This window comes from Crotalus tigris, unplaced genomic scaffold (genome assembly GCF_016545835.1).
Source record: "Crotalus tigris isolate CLP2741 ecotype Arizona unplaced genomic scaffold, ASM1654583v1 scf7180000018160.1183395, whole genome shotgun sequence".
Lineage (NCBI taxonomy): Eukaryota > Metazoa > Chordata > Lepidosauria > Squamata > Viperidae > Crotalus > Crotalus tigris.
Window position 1 is genome coordinate 857,598 of NW_024096855.1, and position 26,243 is coordinate 883,840.

A 26,243-nucleotide genomic window follows, 5' to 3' on the forward strand; every position below is an offset into this window, starting at 1 on the left:
AAAGATTCTTCACACCTCCCCTGAACTCTTAATCTGTACTTCCCCAAGGGAGGTTGACCAGAGAGTTTGGGAAATGTTGATTTAGATCCACAGGCAAATGAATTTTACCATCAACATATGTTTTTACAGCATTAAGTAAGATGGTAGGGATGCAGATGCCACCAATATTTTACTTGAAAAGATACGTGGCTTTTACTTTTAAATGACCCTCGCGTATTAACTTAGAAAAATGAATAAAAAATATTTTTTCCTGAAAATAATTATTAATTAGGAAAATATTTTCTGAACCAGCATAATAGAATAAAACAGTTGTTCATTTTCTCAGGATTCCTTAGCTGCTCTCTGCAGTTCTCATACAATCCTGGGAATTGACAGTTGACTTAAGGACAGGTAAATATTTATGCTCCCAGTCAGTGCAAACTTTTTTTTTGGGGGGGGGGAGTGTCTTCAAATTGAAAGTGCCAGATAGAGCAAACATAAACATAACCATAGGCTTTGTTTGCCAGGTGAGCTATTTCACTTTCTCAATTTTCAGAATAGGTTTCCCTTTTCTTTTGCAAGTCCAGTTCTTTTTGTGCTGAGGAGCAAAGTTTGCATGGATACGTTTTCATGGTCGCATGAAATGAATCTCTGTGAATTATACTTTGGCTTATAACTTGCACTGTGTCCATGTTTACATTTCCATTTACTTGGGTTGATTATTACTTTTTTTTTTTAGGACCAGAAAGGAGTGTGGATGTTACAGATGTCACTAAACAGAAGGACTGCAGGATGAAACTAAAAGAATTTGTTGATTACTATTATAGCACAAATCGAAAAAGAGTCCTCAATGTAACTAACTTGGAGTTTTCAGATACAAGGTGAGATACTATGTGAAGCCACAGATTCTAAAGATATTCTTGTCCCCATCATTTTTAGAATATTTTTAAGAATATTAACATCTGTAGCCTGTGGAATGATGGAATCTGTTTGACTTTATTCTATAGATTAGAATATGCTTTCCAGATAAATTATTCAAATCTGCATCTCCAACTGCTTAAATTTCATATTCACAAATTAACAAACTGTGTAATTTAATTTTTGTGGAGTAGGAGTTCAAAAAAATCAAACAACCAAACAAAAAGATTGCTAGAGAAAGAATTCCATTTTATTTGTCAAGAGACTGCAGGAATAATTAATGTAGATTACAATAAGGCTGAAGGTTGATGGCAAAATCATTTATTTTGTAGTGTCCATATCTTTCTATTGCTTATTGTTTTAATAACGTAATCCCCTTTCCTGCACAGATAAAATATTTTTTCCAAGCAGTATGATTATAGTTTAGGTGTTTCTTTAATCTTTTTTTCAGCCTTCAGAAACAATTGTAAAGAAAGGGTCATTATTTTATTGCAGAGAATTGCTCATATTATGGTATCCACATATACTACTGATTTAATAATTGGTTAGCAAGTATATTCTTTAGCAAAGAGTATGGCATTTTAACAAGCTCTCAAGTTCTGCCTTGACATGGAGGATAACGAAAAAATAGGTTTACAATGAGAGCATTTTACACTTAATACCTCACACAAAGAGGCATTTCAAAAGTGAATTCACATCTCCATCTCATTAATTAAGTTGTTTTCTTCACATTTTGAATAACTAGCATTCAGAAAGTGCTTTTGCTTGCTTTTCAATTATGTATGCATTTGGGATAATAAATCTTTTGCTAAAAGAGTCTTCATTTAATTTCTGTTCTGATTTATGTAGAAAAGATTTGTCGTACTAAAAGAAGGCTGTCAGATTTTATTTATTTATATTTAATACATTTCTGTACTGCCTTCCATTATTGTTCACTTCAAGGAGGTTTACAAAACACAAAAATACAAAATACAAACAAATTAAAAAGTATAAAAGACTATGAAACTGTACATTTAATTGCTGCCTAACACAATATTTATCTACAATTTTTATCCTTTTACATTTTACTTGTACGCCATCCAGAGTTGCTCTGAGAGTGAGTTTATGAATGTAATATGTAAATAAATAAAATAAATTAATTTAAGTAGAAGAAACTTGAGACCCATAAGGAAAAGTTCCACTATAGAGTGTTCTTTTTTAGGATGTGTTACTGTTTATTACATTTCCCCGTACCCTTACTTTTCTAGTAGCTAATAGCTGATACGTATGCCTCTGAAACTGAGGTATACTCCCATTCTAAACTTTTTTTCTAAAAAGAGAAAACAACTATGTGAATTTCCCAAGCTTACCAATTAGCTCTTTTTTCTATATAGGTACATGAGAAGTACACTAGTAGAATTTAGATTCTTATTGGTGTACAGAAATGAATAAGATTCTCTCCACCTCATTTCATTTATCGCATTTTCCTGACTTTTCATTTATGTCTCAGAAAATATAATGCATTTCTGGGTTGTTCCTTCCTCTACCTTCTTCCCATTCTACCTCAAATAGCCCCGTTTGTGTGTGAATGGCATTGGTTTGGATACTTAAGCAACAGCACTTATAACTGGACTATTGTAAACCAAGAGATCCAACATAAACTCTCTCAAGAGTTATGGTACCCCATTTGAACTCAATGGATTCCTTGCTTGCTTTTCATCTCAAGATGCCCAGTTGTAATTCAGATGCAAAATGCAGTCTTTTTGAATCCCATCAATAGATACAGACATTGAAGTTAAAATTAATAAACAGTTTGGTAAAAGAGATGTATCTTAACAGCAATAACAATACAACTCCATGGGGAATGCATTCCTGGTAGGAGGGCCTCTTCCTGATCTTGCCATTTTCTCAGAAACAGGAGTGTGAATAAAGAAAACTCTTTCAATGTCCTTTAATTGAGTTCAGATGCTTTAACTTTTCTTTCCTTTTTTAAAACAGAATGTCCAGTTTTGTAGAATCTCCTGAAATAGTGAAGAAGCTCTCTTGGGTGGAAAACTATTGGCCTGATGATGCTCTGCTGGCAAAACCAAAAGTGACCAAATACTGTCTTATTTGTGTGAAGGACAGCTACACAGATTTTCATATTGACTCTGGTGGAGCCTCTGCCTGGTATCACATCTTAAAAGTAAGATGCTTTATTCAGTTAATCATGAGCCATTGCAAGGAATAGTGTAGCAAATTCACACTAAATTTTGGAGTTTGCAATTCTTGAGGGTAGAAATAAGAAAAACGAAGACTCAGCATATGTTGATATGCAGTGCTGGCAGTGGTCTTGCTGATAGGTTCATCAAAAAATTTATTCAGTATAAAGAGGGCAGCGTGGAGAAATAACTTACATCATTTAAATATCTAAAATGTGGCTAATTCCAATGTGTCGTTATGTTTTTGTGATGGGTCAAAAAATACATTTGAATAAAATAGCAATAGCACTTAGACTTATATACTGCTCCATAGTGGTTTACATAGCACCCTCCATGTGGTTTACAAATGTTAGCATATTGCTCCCCAGCAATCTGCATCCTCATTTTACTGACCTTGAAAGAATGGAAGGCTAAGTCAACCTCGATCATGTCAGGATTGAACTCCATACTGTGGGCAGAGGGGTTGAATAATAATAATAATAAACTACTTTCTTGGAATTTAAATGTACTATTCTTTAGTCTGTTTTCTGGAACAATAACCGTTCAAATATTTGCCGACTTAGCTATCATGTCTTTATACACTTTCTTACTCCAGGATAAACATATAGCCAATGTCCTAGCTATTCCTCCTAAATTTTTCCTTCCAACCCCTTAGTTGCTTTCTTCTAGATATACTGTAGTTTATTATACTGTAGTTTATCAGTGTCCTTCCTAAAATACAGTGCCTAGAAGTGGATGTAATATTCTAGTTGTTCTGACAAATGCAGAATAGAAAGCAACAATCACTATATATATCTGACATAGATACCTACTTTATACTGGGTAAAAAGCATAGACATAGAAGAAGCTTAAGCTATTACTTATTGCTGATAAACTAGAATTGATATATATCAGGGGAAATGTGATAAGAATGTGCTTTCTATTCTTGTAATCTGTTGCTGAAAAAAGGGGGAAGGGGATATTGCAGAAAGAACAACTTTTGGGGACTCCAGATCACTCTAATCTTTGCTTTTCTACTACAGAGAAATGGGTTAAGAGAAAAAAAATTTCTAGGGCTTGGGTTCAAGTGATCAAAAAGCTTACCATTCAGGATTGCATTCTTCAAATGCTGCAGGCCAGGGAAGGTTTGAAGATCAGAAACTAAATCTGAAGTGATCTAAAACAATTTTTATGTTTCAGGGAGAAAAAATATTTTATCTCATCAAACCAACCTCTGCAAATATCTCCCTTTATGAGCGTTGGCAGTCAGCAGCAAATCACAGTGAGATGTTTTTTGCTGATCAAGTGGATAAATGTTACAAATGCACAGTTAAACAAGGACAAACACTCTTCATTCCATCAGGTAAGGAAGTGGTTGCAATTAAAAATTAAGAGTGAGAGTCTTGCTTTGAACATGTTTGTTGGTTTGAATTCTGGAAGTACAAATTGGAAATGATGAGGGGTAATATAGAGTTATAGGAATTACAGTTAATTTCCCTAGAATATGAATCCATTGATTCTGCAGCATACAATACTCAGTTATAATACTCAGTTACCTATCTGTGGAGAGACTACATTCCAAGCAACAAATAAGTAGCACTGTCATGTTGACTTTTAGTAAACCAGATTTGGACTTTTCAAAGGGTGAATCTCAATTAGAAATAGATGTCCTCTGGCCTTCCAGACATTATTGAACTACATTTCCAGAATCCCTCACAATTGGCCATATTTGTTCAGCTGATAAATATTTTAGTTCAGCAATATTAGAAGGGGTGCAGGTTCTTGGACTGGAAGTTACAAGAGTCAGAACTTCATGTGTACAACACTAATATATGAGTAGTAGAATGGATAATCCCATATTTAACTCTTGTTGAATCAGCTTGTAAATGCCTCCCTGACTGTTTTTCATCATTAAGATCTCAACTGGAAAACCAGTGATAAATCTAGCAAAGAATAAGATGCTCACAAAAAGTGTCTATAGGAGGGAATAAATTACGTGGCATATTCCATTTCTCCCAGCAGCTGTCTCTTATCAGTTCCTCCAATATTAGTCCAGTTTCCAGAGCACAAAGCTGTTCTCACAGAAGATAGCACAAATGTAGGTTGGAAGAGGTGAAACAAATGTACTTATCCCATGTTTAGTACCTATTTTTTTGACTCTGTACACTTTAAGTATACTCAAATTGGGCTATTTTTAATCAGACATAATTTATTTTAAATTAGTATTTGAATTCTAAGGTGCCTACTAGAAGTGCTGCCCACACACATAACCCAGTTTTGAAACCTTTGTGCAGTTAAACACTAAGGATCAGATGGGATAGCTACTGCATTGCAGTTTCTCCATATGAAGTTGCCTTTCTTGGTCTTGGAATTGGGAACAGGTTGGGAATGGCTATCTTGGCAACCATGGATTTGATCCATGTTATTGAGGTCACAATTAATAGTGGGAGAACCCCACGTTAGTTTTTGGTTTTTGTCTTACGCAGTGCAATATGATCAGTCCCTTGTCATTCCCTTAAATTTCTCTGCAACTGCTCTCTGCCACAGGGAGGAAGGACTATTTGACTATTTCTGCCCCAGTTATTTGAAGAGAAGTTCTCTTGCAAGATTTGACTGATTGTTGTTTTGAATGTTGCACCAATCTGGACAGTATGCAAATCCTGGAGGCTTACCTGATTTTTAGAGAAACTCCAGGAGATGATACATCAAATGAGATTTAGGATTTTAGACTGAGTTAGATTGAGATGGCATTAATTGCATTTGTTGATGACTTTTGAAAGGCTCAGGATGGGGTGATGCATCTTTCCTGGCCTTGCTGGATCATGATATCCTTCTGGATTAGCTCATGAGTTAGGTGTAGGGGGCATAATTCTGTGAGGGTTCTTCTCCTTTATTTGAGGCTGATTCTAGTTGGTGTTGGTGGATGAGAGAAACCCATCTTAACACCCCTGCATTGTGGGGTCTTCAGGTGTTATTCTATGCTCCCTTCTGTTTAACACCTGTTAAGTAACAATAATAAGCTGGTGGTACTCAGTTGCATGACTCTGCCCCAGAATGCTCAAATAATTTCCTATAGGTTCTTTTTTAATATCTAAAGGCACAATCATGCTAATTTATCCTCCTTCCCACCCATCCCCTCTCTGCGGAAATAATTCCATATATCATAGAAACTTTGAAGATGAAGCCTGCTTCCAGCACTAGATCTTTCTTACCCAGGAAGCTTTGAAATTAGCCTGCTTTGACTGTCTGAAAGGTCGAAGTATTTCTTATATAGCAAACATAAACCAGTTTCCAAAATCCTTCTGAGCTGAAAGGAGTTTCCAGTGAATTGAAAATATGAACAATGTGGTGATTATATTCAATATTTAACAAAAATCCTGTATGCTTCCTTCTTTTTTTTTTTTTTTAAAAGGATGGATTTATGCAACTTTAACACCTGTTGATTGCCTGGCCTTTGCAGGACATTTTCTACATAGTTTAACTGTTGAGATGCAGATGAGGTAAGACAGTTGTGGATAATTAACTATATTCCTTTCTTTAAAAAAAAGAAGATGAGAATTGGTTACAGCTTGAGGTGCATGCCTAAACAAGTATATTGTATACTGAAGTAATTTCCCAACTTGTTCTTCCAAGCTGCTACCATATCTCACTTAACAATTTTCTTAAGCAAAGTTGAAAGGTGTGTACCATTTTCCAGTATTTTTTTTTCATGTGTTACAGCAAGTTTATTAGAACAATTTTATTTTTTTAAAAAGAAACATTATTATTTGCAACATTGTTCAATTACTGTAACTGCCCTCATATAACATTATGAAACTGTTCACTTCCACTGTTCTTTGTTTGAATATTTTCCTGTATTTGTTCACAATTAATATTCAAGTCTTCTGAATAAGTATGAGTAAATTTTGTGTTGGGTTTCAGGAGAATAAATGTTACTAAATGAGTATGATATATTAAATAACATTTAATTTTGAGGAATTATGTATAGGATTATAGTGCCTCTTGTGTTATAAGTCCAACACTGTATGTGTTGTACAATTTTGCTGTACATTTGTTTGGAGCCTATTATTCCTTTGGTGATGATTACCGAGTTTTATAAATGCTAGCTGTTCACTTAAAATTAGCAAAGATCATGTAAGACACTGTTTTGAATTTGGGTATTTCTGTAGTAACTGACAATTCCAGATAAGTGCCTGGAAATTAAAACCATACCAGATGTATTCTGGGTAATGATGGTAGAAATATTTTTTGGGGGGTGGGGAGGAAGACTTTTGTGATCTTTGCAATTGAAACATTTTTTACTGTGTTTCCTAGAGCATATGAAGTTGAAAGACGATTAAAAATTGTCAGCTTAACCCAGTTTCCCAATTTTGAAACAGCATGTTGGTACACAGGAAGACATCTGCTGGAATCCTTTAAAGGTAAATAAAAGTGACTTTCCTGCTCCTGTTCTATAACATGGTGTTACTTTCCATTAATATTTAAACTGGTAACCATACCTGGCCATTTGTTGTAATAATCTGCATGCTTTCAGGGAGAGGGGAAACAAACTTCACTAATGAAGTACTGGGATCCAATCCTAATTAGATATTTATTTATGTGTTCATATCTCAATTTCCTCTAAGATCTAAGTGACATATATAGCGGTGTTCCAAATTTTTATTTCCTTTTAGCAACAATATGAAGTAGGTTGAGATTGATCCACATACCCCTGTTGATCTTTGTGGTTGAATAGAAATTTCAACCTATATCCCCTTGCTTGAAATCCAACCTTTGAATTGCAGTTCTACAATACACTAGCTCTAAACTGACCTTAATGTTAATAAGTACCCTTGATCCTGAAGGTGATTTGAGTATAATACAAGCCTGTCTGAAGAAAGGACTGGAATGGTAGCAATCTAGAAGCAAAGATTAACAGGTGAATCCTCTGTATATTTGCCTAACTTCCTTTTAATATTATCACTGTATTTCGTGGTAACAAATTCCATAATTTCACCACCATTGTATCATGAGTGGAAAATTAGTGTTGTGGGGAGGAGGGGGTTCACAGCTTGTGTTTGTTTCATTGGAATGATGATTAGATAATGACAATACCATTTTTTTCCATACATTTTTTTCTTTTAGGGCTTTCTTAAGGACTATAACTTCCCCATTTCTGTCCATCAATCCTCTTTCCCAAATGCTTAAAAATTGTGTCTCCAATATTTGGAGACACACTGGTGAATTTCACCAAGCTTGTTTGAAGGAACCTAAGAGATGCTAGTGATTAGCCTTGTGGAGGTTTCCAAATCACATTCACACTTTTATTTTGGAAGAAAATATTGTGTTACCCAAAGTAACATTTTGTTGTCCTATTTAGCCAGGGAACCCGGTAGCTACAAATGGAGTACTGGAGTAGCTTGGAGAATACTTGGAGGATACTTGGTGGCCACTCCTGTACTAAACAAATTGTTACTTGGTCTCAATCCCAAGTTTTGGTTTAATATTCTTCTGAAGATAACTTTTTAACATCCACTTTTCAAAGCTTCCTAACTTCCCCTAAATTCATCCTATTTGTTTTTTGTTCTTGTATTCTTGGAATTATTGTTTATTTACATGCTTTTCATCTTCTTATGATTTTTTTTAAAGCACAATATTGAAAGTCTTCATCATTTCTTAACTGTTGTATCAATATAAATGGCCAATTTGGATATTGGTTGCATTTGCCCAAAATGCTAACCATTGCCTTTGTAGGCAAAGAGTATAGGAAAAGCTGAATTTGGGTTGGTATGGCAATTATTGTCTAACTAGTCTGTTGATACACTTTTGAGATGCTTGCATATGAAGATATAATAATGAATCAACAGATGAAGACTCACAGATTGGAAATGAATGTTTTGCTTAAATGCTTTACTTTTAAAAATATGAAAGTAAGTATTGAGCATGAGAAGCCAACTTGAGTAATGAATTTCTCAAAATCCACAATTTCCTAGTAGGGAAACACAGTGAGTTGGGAAGGGGAAACTGAAGTGGAATCTCATATTGATAAAGTAGATAGAAGATGTTTGCATGAATCAGATGCTGCTCATGCACATTTCATTTGCCCAATTTTTAGCCAAGGACTTAGAGAGGGGCAACAAGGAATAGAGGACATGGGAATGGACTCTCCACTAAGGTGGTGTTGGCTTCAGTTCTGTGTCTTTGAAATACCAGCATCTCCATTTGGGTCAGCACAGAATTTAACAGTTAGAATATTATCACTGAATCTAGCATTTGTAGTCAAATCAGAAATTAGCTAAGCAAAATACAAATGGGAAGTTTAGGAAATTCAAGCTCAGATTCAAAAATAACCTTCAAGCTTTGGAACTACTGATTTATGATCATAGAAGTTCAATTCACAAGCTTATTGACAGCCAACTTAATCTCTAACATGTATGATTTTAAAAAGCTACATCAATAGACAATTGGTCACATTCATTGAATGGAATTCTATTTTTTTCCTCTCTGTTAAGGATTACACAAAGCTGGAAAGCAGCCTCCTTCCCATTTAGTCCAGGGAGCCAAAATCCTAAATGGTGCTTTCAGGTCTTGGACTAAAAAGCAGGTAGGGATCTTTCTGCTGTATAAGTTTGCATGGGAATTCAGAAAAAGAGGAAGCGAACAACTTTCTAGGTAAAACAGAATTTTCTTTCTGTAAGAGCAGAACAGTTTTACATCCAGATTTGTGCTGTCACTGACATGTACTTGTGTCATAGTGCTGAAATGAATGGTTAGGAAATTCTAAGAGGGGGACCTGGCAGAAAAAAACTCAGGAAAATGGGAGATCACATAAAAGATTTGGGTTGGGAAGGAAACAGATTAAAAAAGAGACTCTTTCTATAAGTGGGTCTGGACCCTTTCCATATGTAGGATCTTGCTGTGAATAAATAAATGTCTGTTCATAATTCTAAACTACTAATTTTTATCTCATTTGAATGCTCCATAAAGTTAATACTGCATCATTTTAAATAGCATAACCTTATAAGATTTCTTGACAATTTTTTAACTTTTTGTATTCAACTCAAGGCTTTAGTGGACCATGAAGATGAACTCCCAGAACATTTTAAGCCAGCACAACTGATTAAGGACCTTGCCAAAGAAATAAGATTAAGTGAAGTAAGAATCTTTTATTGAATAAAATACCTTGTGCATTTTCTCATAAAATACCAGAAAAAGTTATTCTCATGTCTGTATGATCAGTCAAACTCCTTCTTCTTTAATTACAAGAGCTATGGCTTGTAGGGAAAAAAGAGTATTCATTTTGGGCCACTTATCAGTGATTTGTGTATTTCATTACAGTTTGCTTTATCTAACACACCTGTATAGGTAGTTCTTGATTTATGCCCGATCACTTAGAGACAGTTCATAGTTATAGTGGACCCTCCAAAAGCTGCTTACAACCGGCCTCAAAGTTATGGCTGTTGCAGCATCCCACAGTCGTTCATCCTTTCGGGCAGGTTGTATAACAATCATGAGTGAAGGACTAACTATATATAACTTCTGTTAGATACCTCTCTTCTTTTATCTGCACATAAAAGGAACATATAAAATTATTTTCCGCACTGAGTTTGGATTTAGTTTAGCAACTTGACAGGACAACAAAGAGTAGATTATGACATAGGAGAAGTTTGCCAAGAGATATGGGAACTCCAGATTGAAGAGATGCTTTGTCATCTTTGATAGTGCAGCCCTCCATGAAGCTTTCAGATGCAGTTTTTACTGTGAAGGATAGTAGCCACAATCTCAATTAAATCGTCTCATTTATATTGGTCTTTTACCAATCATTGAAAGCAAAATAAAATTCTCTTTTTTAAAAAATATATTTATTTAATATATGTTTCTTTGTTTTAGCATAGAAAATAAAATACGAAACAATAAAACAAACAAATATTGTAAGGACCCACCCCACTTTGCATCTTAAGAAGACAGAACTCTTGGAATAATTCTTCCAACAGGAATCCTTTATTAAGAGAAGTGGTTGCAGGCATGCTAGACAGGACTTGGGGTCCAAGCTCTCCCATTCAAGGTTTTAAGGGGTTCCCCAGTAGTCCCACCCAATCAACCCCCCTTCCCAGTGATAGTTTCAAGTATCACAATTCCACCCCGTTTCTTCTTTCTTCCGTCTGGATGGAGACTTCAGATAACTACATGAAAGGCAAATACTCTTCTTTGTTAATGCTAATGTTCTCTGGTGTTAACGCTTTGAGGTTACAATAGGTTACAATAAACACACATTCAGCATTCAGCTCTTTGAAGTCTACTGAAGGAAGTGAGGGCCATAAAGCCCCTTTGTTCTCCCCCTTCTCTCCCTCTTATGGCAGAATCCAAAGAAGGCAGAATTGGGAGTTTCTATATTTGATAATTAAAGATGAAATATGATTGGATTCTGACATCCGGCCCCTCTTAAAAATAAGAGAGATCCACCTGAAAGAAAACACAAGTATAAAATTTAGTCAGGCTTGTTAGGATACTCTGTGTGAAACTTCTTCAATAGCTTCGGGGCTCTGACATGACGTTTATGGACCCACTCATTTTGTGAGGGAGGGAGGTGTTTCCAGGCAACTAGGTACTGAGTTGCTCCATGATATCTCCTAGAGTCAAGGACTCCTTTATTTCGAAGTGTTGTTCCCCCTCCACCATGATTGGAGGTGGTGGGGGGGGGATTTTTGGCCGTAGAGGTGACTGATGCTCTCTTTTCAGCAAGCTGCAATGAAAAACTGGGTGTATTTGCCTGAGGTTTTTGGGTAATTCTAATTCTACTGTTACTGGATTTATGATCCTTTTAATTGGAAAAGGTCCTATATATTTTGGTCCAAGTTTTTTACAGGGCTGTAGGGACTTTAGGTATTTTGTAGATAAGTACACCATTTCTCCTATAATGAATGGTGTAGGCTCAACCCTTTTTTTATCGGCTTGTGCTTTGTATGCCCGCCTAGCTTCATCTAGTGATTTTCTGACTATTGGCCAGGTGTTTTGTAGGTTTTCCATCCATTCTTTCAGTGAAGGGATCGTTGGTTCTTTTGGGGTTAACTCTGGCATAGGGTTGAAACTTTGGCCGTTGGCTATTTGAAAAGGAGTGTAGCCTGTGCTGGAGTGGACTGCATTATTGTAGGCAACTTCTGCAAAAGGAAGTAAGTCCGTCCAATCACTCTGTTGGAAATTTAAAAAACATCTCAAATATTGCTCAAGTACCGACTGGCACCGTTCCGCTTGTCCATCTCCTTGAGGGTGGTGGCTAGATGTCAATCCCTGAGTGGTCCCTAAGAGGGATAAAAATTCCTTCCAAAATGCAGACGTAAATTGCACTCCCCTATCAGAGATGATGCGTTGGGGTGCCCCGTGCAATCTGTAAATGTGCTGGATGAAAAGTTTTGCTAAGGCCTTTGCAGTGGGAATTTTTTGGCAAGGGATAAAGTGCACCTGTTTGGAAAATAGGTCCGTGACTGTCCAGATAACAGTATTCCCATTGCTTTCAGGCAATTCCACTATAAAATCCATGGCTATTTCCCTCCAGGGGGCTGAGGGACTTGCCACTGGTTGTAACAGCCCTGGCGATTTCCCTTGCAACCTCTTTGCTGATGCACAGGTTGGGCAGCTGGCAACATAACTTTCTATGTCCTTTTTTATTGATGGCCACCAAAATTGCCGTTTAATTAAGTGTAAAGTTTTTACAAATCCAAAATGCCCTGCTGATTTTGTGTCATGGCAAAGTTGCATGAAAGTTAGTCTTTGAGTTGTTGGTATATATAACTTTTCCCCTACCCAAGGCAATCCGTCTCTCATTGTGCACACATGTTTGTTTTTCTGGAACCAATCATCTGTTTCCAAACTTTTTCTGAATTCAATCCCAGTTTGGCTGTCCAGTTGTGGTTTTATTTTGGCTTGGGTTCTTGTGGTTACTGGCGCTGCCAGTTGTGATTCTGCCATTATTGGTCTAGAGTCTGTGGTTCGTGCGCTGTTATATTGGGGCATGCGAGATAGTGCATCTGCCAGGAAGTTCTTTCTTCCTGGTAAATGTTTGAGCTTAAATTGGAATTGGTGAAAATGCTGGGACCAGCGGGCTTGTTTGGGATTGAGTTTCCTGGAAGTTTTCAGGGCTTCTAAATTTTTGTGATCAGTCCATACCTGGAAGGGGATTTTGTTGCCTTCCAGGAACTGTCGCCACGTGAGTAATGCCCAACGTATCCCATAAGCCTCCTTCTCCCATACGGGCCAGCGCTGTTCTGTTTCCGTGAGTTTCTTAGATGTATATGCACAGGGTTGCAATACTGCATCATCATTTTCTTGTAATAGCACAGCCCCCACTGCCACATCACTTGCATCTGCCTGTATTATGAAGGGCTTGTCCATGTCTGGGTGCCTTAGTACTGGTTCGGCAGAAAAAAGTCTCTTTAGTCTCTCAAACGCTGCTTGGCACTCCATTGTCCATGTTAGTGGCTGGCTAGGTTTTACTGAGGATGTTCCCTTCGTTTTTAGTAAGTTAGTGAGGGGCAAGGCTATCTGTGCAAATGAGGGGATGAATTGGCGGTAAAAATTTGCAAAGCCCAGGAAACTTTGTAGTTGCTTTCTTGTGCGGGGTGGTGCCCATTCTAATACTGCTCTGACCTTCTCTGGGTCCATTTCAATGCCCTGTGGGGATATGCGATAGCCTAGGTAGTCTATCCTTTCCTGGTGGAATTCGCATTTTGAGAGTTTGGCATATAGGTGAGCGGCTCGCAGCTTCTTTAAAACCGCTCTGACAAGTTTGACGTGTTCTTCTTTTGTTTCAGTAAAGATAAGAATGTCGTCCAAGTAAACAAGGACCCCCTTAAATAGGTGCTCCCTTAGAACGTCATTGATTAATTGCATAAAGACTGCAGGACCCCCTTGTAATCCAAATGGCAAGACTTTGAATTGATAGCACCCCATGGGGCAGTTAAATGCAGTCTTCCATTCGTCCCCTTCCTTGATTCTCACGCGATAGTAAGCTTCCCTTAAGTCTAGTTTAGAAAAAATTTTCCCTTTCGATAGGTGTGACAGCATGTCTTTCATGAGGGGCAGCGGGTATAGGTTGCTTTCACTGATTGTATTCAGGGCCCTATAATCCACGCATAAACGTAAAGAACCATCCTTCTTCTCTCTAAAAAGGACCGGGGCAGCCACTTTAGGCTTGGCTGGCTCAATGAACCCTCTCTCCAGGTTTTTTTTTATAAATCTTTCCATTTCCTCCTTCTCCTTTGGGCTCATGGAGTATAATCTGGGCTTCGGGAGTTTTGCCCCAGGCTTGAATTCAATGGTACAGTCTGTGGGTCGGTGGGGGGGAAGCTCATTCGCCCTCTCCTCACTGAAGACTTCAGCAAGGTCCCTATATTCCTCTGGTATTTCTGTTAATCTTTTTTCCTCTCCTATGGATGCTTTTTCTATTCTTGATTCTGGTAGCCTCCCTTGGGGTTTTAAGTCCATAGGGTCCAATTTGATTTCTGGTCCATTTACCCATTCCATTTTTTCCCATAGAATCATTGGGCATTCCATACCTGGGGTCACCACAAACGTTAAGTCCTCTTCATGGTTGCCCAGGGAGAGGTGTATTGGCAGAGTGGCTAGGGTAGCTGGCACCCCCCCTGCTATGGATCCATCTAGCTGGCCAAATGAGATTGGTTGTTCCAGTCTCCTGGATGGGATGCCCAGATTCCCCACTAGTGTTGGGCTAATGAGGCAGCGGGTGCAGCCAGAGTCTATTAAAGCTTTCACCTTCACAGCTTCGGGCATGGGGGGGATTAATATAGTCACTGTTTTGAAGATGGGTGTGATGCATCCACTTACCAGAGGTTCGCCCTCCGAGCTGTCGTCTGAGGCATCCACCGGCCCTGTGGTGTAGGCTGGAATTCTTTCCCCTTGGTGAGCAGAGGTGGGGGTTTCTGCAATTTCCATCATTCTCATGGCCGTTTCTTTTGGCTTAGCTGAATACTTTCCGGGTTTGTTGATTGGGGATCTGTCTGGGTTGTGCTGGGGGGCCTTTGAGCGGCATTCTGCAGCTCGATGCCCTTCTCTTCCGCATTTGAAACACCCCATTTGCTTCTTGGCTGTATCCGATGATTTCACCGGTCGATGTGTCAGCTCAGGCGGGGGGCGGCTCCATTGTTTTCCTCGGCGGTGCCTCTTCAATATGTCGATCTCTGCTTCCTCTGCCAAGATGTACCATTCCTCAAGTTGATGTGGGTCCCCTCGGGGCAGGCAAGCATCATATAGATCATAGTTTAATCCATCTTTGAAATGGCCAAGGAGGATGTCTTCTGGCCAATTCAGTTTGCTGGCAATGGCCCGGAATTCTTGTGTATACTCAGCCACTGGGCGCTTGCCTTGCTTCATCGTTGTTATCCTTTCACGGGCTTTGCGCTCAGCCAGGGGGTCTTCAAATCGTCTTCTCAAAGAGGACATGAAACGGTTGAAGTTACTGAGTTCTGGGGCATTGGAGTCATGCAGGTTCACCACCCAATCTGCAGCTGGTCCATCCAGGGCAGATTGCACGATCCGGATGCGGGCTTTGTCGCTGGGGATGTCCTGCCCATATTCCTCCATGTAGCTGAGGACTTGGGTTAGGAAAAACCCCAAGCGTGTTGGCTCCCCTTTGAATTTCACCTCCAACGGTGGACGTCTTGGAATGGATCGGTGCCTCCATTGTGGGTGGTAGTGTCTTCCGTCCAGATTTCCATCTGTGGTCCGGTAGGGGGTGGGAGCTCCTGGATCAGTAAATGTCCCTGGGGTTGCAGGTTCCACGTCCCCCTCGGTGTCTCTCCCTTTGTGGCTCCAGGAACTGGGGCGGGCGTAGGGCTCAGGAATCTCCTCTCCTAGGGAGCTGAGAGTTCTCTTCATCAGGTCAATAGCTCTCTCTAGGATCCAGTCTGAGTACGGCATACAGCTTCCTCCCTCTTCACTTGCGTGCAGGGATTTCTCCATCTCCTGCTTCCATTCTGGTTGCTTGGTCCCCCGTCTCAGGGTCACTTTTCTTGATTCCTTTCCCCACTCGCTTTTCTTTCCAACGCCCATCGACCAGCGAGGCTTGTGGTCCTGTGTCTCCACCACTTCTTCTTCTGAGAAATCTGGCCTCTCGGATCCCAACATCTGGCAAGGTTCCAACTGGGTCAGCGGCTCTCTTTCCAGGGAGTTTTCTCCCTCTCTTGCTTCGTTGTCTGACATGGTAAATTTTTGCAAAATCCCCCGGCAAGGGTCTACCTTCCAGGTGGATTAATTTTGCAAGTCCTGTCTAATGTAAGGACCCACCCCACTTTGCATCTTAAGAAGACAGAACTCTTGGAATAGTTCTTCCAACAGGAATCCTTTATTAAGAGAAAATGGTTGCAGGCATGCTAGACAGGACTTGGGGTCCAAGCTCTCCCATTCAAGGTTTTAAGGGGTTCCCCAGTAGTCCCACCCAATCAACCCCCCTTCCCAGTGATAGTTTCAAGTATCACAATTCCACCCCGTTTCTTCTTTCTTCCGTCTGGATGGAGACTTCAGATAACTACATGAAAGGCAAATACTCTTCTTTGTTAATGCTAATGTTCTCTGGTGTTAACGCTTTGAGGTTACAATAGGTTACAATAAACACACATTCAGCATTCAGCTCTTTGAAGTCTACTGAAGGAAGTGAGGGCCATAAAGCCCCTTTGTTCTCCCCCTTCTCTCCCTCTTATGGCAGAATCCAAAGAAGGCAGAATTGGGAGTTTCTATATTTGATAATTAAAGATGAAATATGATTGGATTCTGACAAATCTCTTTCAAATTAATTTGAATTGCACTTCTTTAAAACAGATTAGTGTTTTAAATAAGAGACTGTCTTCATTTCTCTTGTATTTCTATTCTAATAAAAAAAATGGAAGAAGCTAGGATTTTTATAAAACAAATGAATAATAGAAAAGTCAACTTAACAAATGTCTATATTTAAAATGATAATATTTTGCTGTTATCAAATATTGGTGCTAATGTTTTCTTAATAAAAACAACATTTTTATAGCGTAAGGCTGTCTAGACACTTCTGCACCATGCTTAAATGAGACTTTTCCCATCTATTTATTGAGTCACTCTTTCTCTATAGAGTCCATAGAAACTATACAACACATATGAAAAAATAAAGGCAACCTACACATTAATGCTCAGAACCAAAGTATGTAACATTTCATGTTGGTGTATAAGGGACATTTTCCTGAAAAACATGTCAAAATGGCATTGTTTTATTGCAATATTACATGTAATAAAATAAAAACACTTTGCAAATTACAAAATGAAACAGTAAGTGGTATAAACTGTGTTTCATGAATCACACCATTTGGGTTCAATATTCTCAGCCCCATCTGAAATTTAGGAATAAACTATAGGAGAGTAACCATAGAATGGCTTATATCCTCAGTTTTCTATAGTTGTCATAAGTGGCACAAGATAAGATAAAATCATGAAGCAACTCTAGTCTGCTCTCTGAGTACTGTCAGTCTTCAGTAGAACCTCTTTAGAAATCTCTGGGGAAATTCTGAAAATAATGTTGAAGATCAGCTATTTTGTAGCGACAAAAATATCAACGTTATATCTGACAATATGCTTATGTTCTCTTTTCCTGAAGAATGCTTTGAAAGTCAACAAACCTGAAGTGGGTGTTAATGTGAACGTTGTGGAAATCACCCCTGCGGAGAAAGAAGAAATACCATCACCTCCACCACAAACGCCTCCACCACCTCCTGCGCCACCATCGCCGCCTCCACAACCACCACCACCACCACCATCTCCTCCTCCTCCACCACCAACTGCTGAAAAAGTCCCTAAGAAAAAGACCCCCAAAGCAATAAAAGCACTGAAACCCACCAAACTATCTAAACCTCCCAAGCCACCTAAGCCTCCCAAGCCCCCTAAACCCCCCAAGCCCCCCAAAACCCCAAAAGTAAAGGGGGAAGGGAAGAAAAAAGGCAAAAAAGTTAAAGAACCACCTCAACCTGCCATTCCAAATTTAGACCTTCTTGAGGCCCACACAAAAGAGGCCCTAACTAAGATTGAAACACCAAAGAAGGGAAAGGTGAGCAGAGTTAATGTTCAGTAATAAATTAAATTGGGGCCAGAGACCTCTTGGTAGATGCTCTCCTCTTTATCTCATGGGAATGTGTGAGCTTCAGAATTCTTCATATCCAAGCATAATTTATAAACATAATTTCCAAAATTTATATACCCAGATCAGTCCATGCCCTTGACTTCCTGCTGCCCTGGTTATGTATGAGTTCCCTTCATGAATTTAGATATGGTAGTTTTCTGTCTGTGCTTTTTACTAGGTTGTTGGTTTGTTTTATAGTATAAATCAGTGGATGATCACAGTAGAGTGGGGTCTAAGATTGTAGTACTTTTTACTAGTGTCACTGGCAATATGAAGAATTTGAGCCAATTTTCACAACTTGTGCAACTCCATAGAGATCACCGGCATGTGGTCTAATCAAAAACAGAACTTCATTACTTCATTAAGGATTTCTAGGACTAAGTGAAGTAATGAAGTTTTGTTTTTGATTAGTCCACCTGTAGGAGATTGCTTTGGATTGCACAGGTTGTGAGAATTGGTTCATGATATGCCAAATAATAGATTAGATTGACAGATTAACCCATTTTCCTTATTATCTGCACCTTTTAAAATAAAGAAAAACAATTTTTTTTGGTTTGATGAAATTTGATGTTTCAAGTTTTAGTGTTATATTATTTCTGGACATATCTTAGCTCCCATTATTTTGAAAATTCATACTAGCCCAATTGACATATAGAAATTAGTAGAAGACATGTTTTGTTATCCTTTCATCTGAAATTATCTGCCAATCTCTTTATTGCTTTTAACTAGGCTGCCAAGAATGCTTTGAGCACCCCTAATAAAGAACCCATTGATAAACAAAATGAAGTGGAAAAGTTTGAGATTCGGGAGCAGAATAAATCCAAAACAGAAGCAAAATGGAAATATAAGGTATAGCCTCTCCTATCTTGGGCTTCAATAAACATTTTTTGTAATACTAGTAAAATACTTCATTTATTGACTGATCGTTTTTTGTCTGTTTGTGGGTAGGATTTCATTGGCAAAAATGATTGCAAAAAGTATTTCTCCAGATTCAATTCAACCACAGTCAACTATTTAATTGTTGACATATATGTTGCCATTTGTTAACAAACAATATTTAAAGACAGTTTGCAATTAATATAGCATACAAAACAGTGCGTAAAAAGATAATTGATTAAATCATTAACAATGAAATAAATTAGCCCAAGAAATTATTCGGAGTTAAGAATCATAGAGTATGTATGAGAAACAATAATTAATATCAAGTAATGCAATATTTGCAAGAATATATCCTTAGCATAGTTCTACTTACGAAAAACCTCTGTTAAGGTGAGAAAAAAGAAGCAATCTTTGCTGATATTCTTTCTCCAAATAATTTTGAAATACCAGTGTAGTAGTGAAAAGGAGATTTGAATAGGATTCTGCAGTGTGGCAGGAAAAATAGGTGAAAAATGCTTCCTGACTCTTTTCTTTCAGTTATATTGTACGTTGGATTTCATTTTGTAAATTGAAATTCTTCTATCCTCACAAGAGAACTCATAATTCAACTTACTGTGCAATTAGTATAATCACTTGATAAATGTGCAGTCCCATTTGCATCATACTGATGTATTTTTAATTGATCCTATAGATGCACACTCATTTCACAATTTAGGAGATAGTTTTCATCAACGCAGCATTCAGAGGCACATAGCTAGCATGCGATTCAGCCCTGTCTCTTATACCCTGTCTCATCATAAATCTCACTAAAGCCTGATTCCCATTTTCACATCTATACAAAATAAGATGTGAGCTATTCTGCAGGACCCAGTTGCATATCCAGTGTGTGAAATGTCATGGCCCATTGGATTTGGTTGCTGGAAATTTAAGATAAAACATTTTTTTAATCAATATCTTGTGTCCAGTGGATACATATCCAGTGGAATAGTAATTGTTTTCTCCCCCCCCCAATTTCCTTCTGTTTTCCTCTTAGTTTTCTCACATAAAATTGAACTCAACGTTTTAGTTTGCAGTTAAAACTCCGTGGCAGTTTTAAGGCTCCAAGGAACATTATTGTTTTAAGCAGCCAACTATGAGGATCATTTCAGTATCTCTGTTGTACCCTTTTTAGGGTTTTCCTGAGCAGCCCTACTACCAATTAAATCATCATCATGTATTTTCACTTTGTAACAGATTATATGAGTCAGAACAGTTCTTAAGGGAGAAAAGCTGGGATGTACCCTGTGCTATTTACAGTATATTCCATTGATTCTATGAAGAAACAAATAGTCTTGCAGCTGAGATAATAAATGTTGCCTTCTAATTTTCAGAACAGTAAACCTGATTCATTACTGAAAATGGAAGAGGAGCACAAACTGGAAAAGACACCACTGTCAGGAAATAAAGACAATAAATTTATGTTTTCTTTTTCCAACAAGAAAATACTGGGGTAGGTGAACACTGATTAATAAAACCAGTACTTGGTTTGATTTTTGCAAGCCTTCCACATTTCATAATTTACTAGATGCATCCTATATTATTCCCAGTTAAACCATAAATATAAGTAGATATGTCCAAACATATTTGTGCTTGATGTAATAGAATGAAAGGGAAGAAAAAGGATGGATATAAAGTGTTGTCTTTGCTGCTTTTAACTCAATGAAGAACACTTGTATGAAAACAAGATGACCCAGACTTAAGCATAGATGTGTACCACAGTTAGTGTTTTATTTATTTGTTAGATTTTGATCCTGCCTGTATTACTTTATAAGTAACTCAAGGTGGCAAACATACCTAATACTCTTTCCTTCTCCTATTTTCCCCACAATAGCAACCCTATGTGATTGGGCTGAGAGATAGTTATTGGGCCAATGTCACCCAACTGGCTTTCCTGCCTAAAGTGGACTAGAACTCACAGTTACCTGGTTTCTAACCTAACGCCTTAACAACTAGATCAAATTTATTCCATTGGGCTATTTAGATCTAGAACTCCAGAAATGACTTGATCCTATCTAGGTGACTTCAGAAGTAGTCCAAGTTGATTCAGTGATGAAGTGGTTGAGGAAGGGAGGGAAGAAGGAAGGAAGGAAGGGAGGGAGGGAGGGAGGGAGGAAGGAAGGAAGGAAGGAAGGAAGGAAGGAAGGAAGGAAGGAAGGAAGGAAGGAAGGAAAGTCCCATGGCATGGGGAAAAAACAAACAAATAAAAGATATGAGTCTAATTTCTCTCAATCAGAAAGGGACAGAAGAACTGACTCCTTCAAAAAGCTTTAGGGGTCTGAGGTTTTTTGGGAGGTGTCTGCAATGTGTGACACTGTTCTGATGATATTTGGTGCTATCTTTCATGATGATCATAGGCTGAATTGTTGTTTCAATAATGCAAGGTATATTTAATGGTATGATTTATTTCTATTTTATTTCTATTGTGTTATTTCTATTGTACTTTATTGTTGATTATGAGTTGCTAAAAGTCCTAATGACCAAAGCAGCATAAAAGCATGTATAATTAAGGATTAAATAAGCAAAGGAACAATTATAGGCTTTTTTGATTTTAATTAGAAAAGAATAATGTATCCAGAAATGATGTATCTCTGTGAAGATATAGAAATGCTAAAGCTATAGTCTAATTAAAAGCTGACTCTTAAAAAAACTGTCAATAAATATTTCATTTTTTGATAAAATTGCAAGCATAGCAGGCAAAGTGAAGGACTGATAGATGACTGGTCGATCCCTTTGACATAGTCTTGGCCTTAGAGCATCAGACTTGATGGTGCAGTCTTCAGATCCTGGTTTCCAATGTTTTTTCTCACACTGGTGAGAATGCAGAGGCCCAGATACCCTGCCTTTACTAGAAAAGTGGCATGATCCCAAGTCAGGCATGGCTGATTCAAAGTTAGGATAAAGATTTTCCATTTGCAGCCTTAGGTTTTCTTTATGGTTCTAGTTCCTTTGGAGATGGGGAAGGAATGACTGGTGAGAAGTAGTGTTGGATCAAGAACAGCTTCAAGAATATTTTAATTAGGAAATTTACAGATGTCATTGCATGATGCTGTAGGTGCTGACTTGCTGCTAAGATCTTCTGTCTCTCATTCTTGCCTTGATTCTACTGGAGTGGGCAGCCATAATAAATTCCTTCTCCTCTTTTTTCTGACTTCAATGTGCCTTCATTCTTTTGATTTATAATTTGGGGAAAGGATAGAAAGGAATATAGAAGACATAATGGATGCTACTTATCTTTAACCATAAACATATACTTTCATATTGATACAACCTCTCAATTTTTAACAGTCTTAAACATCTGCAATTACTTTAATCAATGTTATCACCATCATTAATAACATTTCATTTCATTCAGTCTAACCTGAAAGTAATTATTTCATGCTGTGCCTTGACAACTAAGATAAATGAACTCATTTTTGCTACCTTTGTTCAGATTTTTCTTCAGAAGTAAGAAAATCTCTTTTTAGTGATACTAATGATACTGCTCAGTTGGCAAAGACTGAATTCAATAGTACTAGTAGATATTAATAATAGAACATTTGGGTGAAAGCATCTTTCATTTTTCATATTTTTTTACAGATACAAATGGGTATGGCTGTAGAATGCATATGGACTATTTATTTCAGAATTTTTATATATGATATTGTGAACCAGATGGTGTTGTATTTGAATTTAATAAGTACATTTTTTTCTAACATTCAAGATCAATAGAGGTTGATCAATTCCTAGGAAATGAACATCTAGTTATCAGATGAGTTTTAAAATAAACCACTTAATATTAAGAGCAGTCTGTATTAGGATAGATTATTATAATCTATGCTAGTCTATCAATGTTGGTCATGCATTAATACTTATATTTAAGTTGATTCTCTTAGCAGAAAGGTCAATACCACCTGCCACATAAAAAAGAGATAAATTTTATTCATAAGTATTTTTTTGATTCTCTAGTAATCTATTTTTGATATTTCTATTTAAACCGGACATATAATTGATTTTATTATAGACTTATTATATTAACCAAACTATAAACAAGAAGAAAATAGGTACCACAACTTCCCTCACTATTTATTAGTCCTTTATGCCACCATTGTTACTTTATAATGTACTTAATTAATACTCCTGCCTCCTGTTATTTTTCCAACAACATCAACCTGTGAAGTGGATTGAGTTGACAGAGAGTGAATGCCTCAAGATCATCTGTCAGCTTCCATGCCTAAGGCAGGACTAGAACTCAGTCTCCTGGTTTCTAGGCTAGCACCTTAACTACTACAACAAATTGGCTTGGAAAGCTCCATTGTGGGTGCCCACTTGAAGTGCCCTTAGACAATTCTCATTCATTCTAAGGGGAGTTGTGCAGAATAACTTTTCAAATGATTGTTTCTGCTGCTGACTCACTGCCAGAGAGTTTCAGTGATTATTATCAACTTAACCTACTTTTGCTGAAATCAAATTCACTGTCATGGTTTGAGGAACATACACTTCCATACCATGTTACTGTTATTATTATCACTATCCCAAATAAATCCACTGCAGGATAAGGCCTCTCTATCGAAGGCAATGGACCATTATTTACCACACTGATCCAGGCACAGCATGTACACCAAGGAATCCCTGGACTTATTTCAGGGATTACAGTCATGTGCATGAACAGATAAAACTTGTAGTTTAGCAAATGAATTGAAGAATGAAAACGAAATAAGCAGAATACTTATTACTTAATGTCTCATTTATAATAACAGATTTGAAATTGTATCTTTTTCTAATGAGAATAAATTTTACCCTCTGTATTTCTACTGTTTTTCTTCCTGTAATTGGAGTGTGATATCTCACTTCCTCAGTAAAAGTTATGTTTCTGAACTGTACCACGTAACGTGCATGTGTGCTTGTTTGAGAGAGAGAAAGCCAGAGGTAAAAATATGGAAACAGAAAACTGATGGCAGAAAAAGTCCTAATTGTCCATCAAGTCTGCCCTGTGAGGGAGTTTTTAAAATTTTTTTTGTCAGATGATGGACATGTGTTTATCTCAAGTATGTTTAAACTCAGTTACTGAGGACTGACCCAGTACCTCTTCTGGAAGTTGGTTCCAAGCTTCCACTATTTGTGAAGCAATTCTTTTTAACATTACTTTTGAACTTCCCTCCTGTCAGTTTGAGGTTAAGCCCTTGTGTTCTTGATTTTTGTTTAACGTTTAAAATATTTCCTTCTAGAACCTTGTTTGTACCTTTAATATATTTAAAGGTAGTGTGGTGTAGTGGTTAAAATGCTGGACTAGAAGTAGTGAGATCCACACTCTAATTGTCCTTTGTGCACAGGAACTGGCTGGGTAACTTTGGGCTGGTCAATGTCTCTCCTCCGTAGATTGGAAAGTAAAAAACACTCTATTAGTCAACACTGAACCCAGGGTGATAGATGATTGCCTATCATCTTCAATGATGATTCATTCTGTACTGGGTTGATCTGGGATGCTGCTGGTGTTGCTGGTGATTGTGATTGTCATAATGATGGCTTTAGATACCTAGCTGATCAAAGAAATCCCCAGAAGGGATGTGTTTTTGGTCTCTTATACCATATAGTATATCTTGCTGGTTGCTTTCCAGTAATATTGGAAAATGTATTTATGTAGTGCACTGTTTCTCTACATATACCCACTTGTAAATTCTAAATATTCGTTATTTACCGTAGGTCAAAGTAGCTGTAATACGATGAAATTTCTTATTTAAAACTTGTTTCAGTATTGTCCTTCCTGATTCAATTTCCTTTATTTTAATAGATCAAAGGGAATGAAAACTCAGTTGAATCCTGGTATATTTGGGTCACAGCAAAATTTCAAAGAAGATAAAGCAAAACCTGTGAAAGACGAATATGAATATGTCTCAGATGATGGAGAATTGAAGATAGATGAATTTCCAATTAGAAGGAAGAAAAACACCACGAAAAGAGATTTATCATGTAAGACGCTTTCTACTCTTGTGTAAATTATGCTATTCATCACAGCAAAGCAAAAACAAAACAAACTGAGATGAAGATAACTTTCGGTTAAAAGTAATGACTACCAAAGTCTCTGTGTGGCCCTTAAAGAGTTGCAACAGTCAAGTCACATATTGTTGCAGGTGTGAGTCTGATTGTTTGGACAGTATTATTTCCCCCCCAGCTTTGTTTAACCTATTTGCAGATTTGTTATATTTGGGGAATGATTCAATACATGTGCATGAAGACCTTTTAGCTAAGAGTGCATGTGTAGAAATGAAATATTACCAGGGTAATTGGAAATACATTTTAAAAATGAGATGGATTGCCTACATGCTGGTTTTTTATTTAGTATTTAAAGCTAAAATCTCTACTTCAATTTCGTCCTAGTTTTATCAGATAAAAAAGAAACCACACAGCACACTCCAGTGAAGAAACCAAAAGTGGAATCAGTATTATACAAGGTATTCTCTCAATATATAATCATTCTCATATCTAAAAGGATTACTTACCAAAATTATAAACATGCATTGCATATTTATTGCTTTTAGACACTGACAAGAAAAGTATTTTCTCTCTACAGTACATTTCTTTCCCTGTAGAAATTAACATCTGTCTGTATGCTACAGAAAGTTCTATTCATTTATCTTTAATTCCTTGCAATCTTCTTCAATTCAGTCCTCTGGAATGGATTTATAGCTCTGGGAAGAATCCATTCCATCAAGTGTCTTTTCCAGTGATGAATAAGTACATTTTGACACAATACTGTATTTATCATTTGGTTACACACAAAAAAACCCTTCTCCAAACAGGGTAGAGGACATTTTCTGCTGACACTCAGGGTATCTACTACAAGTCAAATGTTAACTATGTTATGCTACCAGTAGTTAGATGAGTGATTTCACTGGTTTATGGAAACAGCTTCAATCTGGAACCTAGTGCCCCTCTAGTGGCCTTCAAGTAACACAGGGGTTTTTCTTTTTCTCCCCTCTCTGATGCAACCAACCTTTTGCTTCTTAATAATAATTAATTAATAATTCTGTGAGTTGGAGAATCTTCAGGAACTGGATTTGAGGATATAGAGCCAAACAAGAATCGTCTTCTTCTTAATACATCAGCCGAATTCAATAGAAACATTTAGAATCTGTCTTTCTAGATGATTAAAAGTAGTGTTT

The 26,243-nt window shown here is 37.4% G+C and overlaps 1 protein-coding gene across 1 annotated transcript in view; it reads left to right on the forward strand.

Moving 5' to 3' along the window:
- PHF2 (PHD finger protein 2) overlaps positions 1-26,243 on the forward strand; it is a 140,161-nt gene that overhangs the window by 91,682 nt on the left and 22,236 nt on the right. The window contains exons 5-16 of the mRNA XM_039348575.1: positions 719-860; positions 2,875-3,061; positions 4,257-4,419; positions 6,469-6,556; positions 7,371-7,477; positions 9,548-9,639; positions 10,101-10,190; positions 17,668-18,114; positions 18,916-19,035; positions 20,436-20,554; positions 24,872-25,050; positions 25,459-25,532. Of these exons, the coding sequence (XP_039204509.1) occupies positions 719-860; positions 2,875-3,061; positions 4,257-4,419; positions 6,469-6,556; positions 7,371-7,477; positions 9,548-9,639; positions 10,101-10,190; positions 17,668-18,114; positions 18,916-19,035; positions 20,436-20,554; positions 24,872-25,050; positions 25,459-25,532 (1,808 nt within the window). The remainder of the gene's footprint in view (positions 1-718; positions 861-2,874; positions 3,062-4,256; positions 4,420-6,468; positions 6,557-7,370; positions 7,478-9,547; positions 9,640-10,100; positions 10,191-17,667; positions 18,115-18,915; positions 19,036-20,435; positions 20,555-24,871; positions 25,051-25,458; positions 25,533-26,243) is intronic.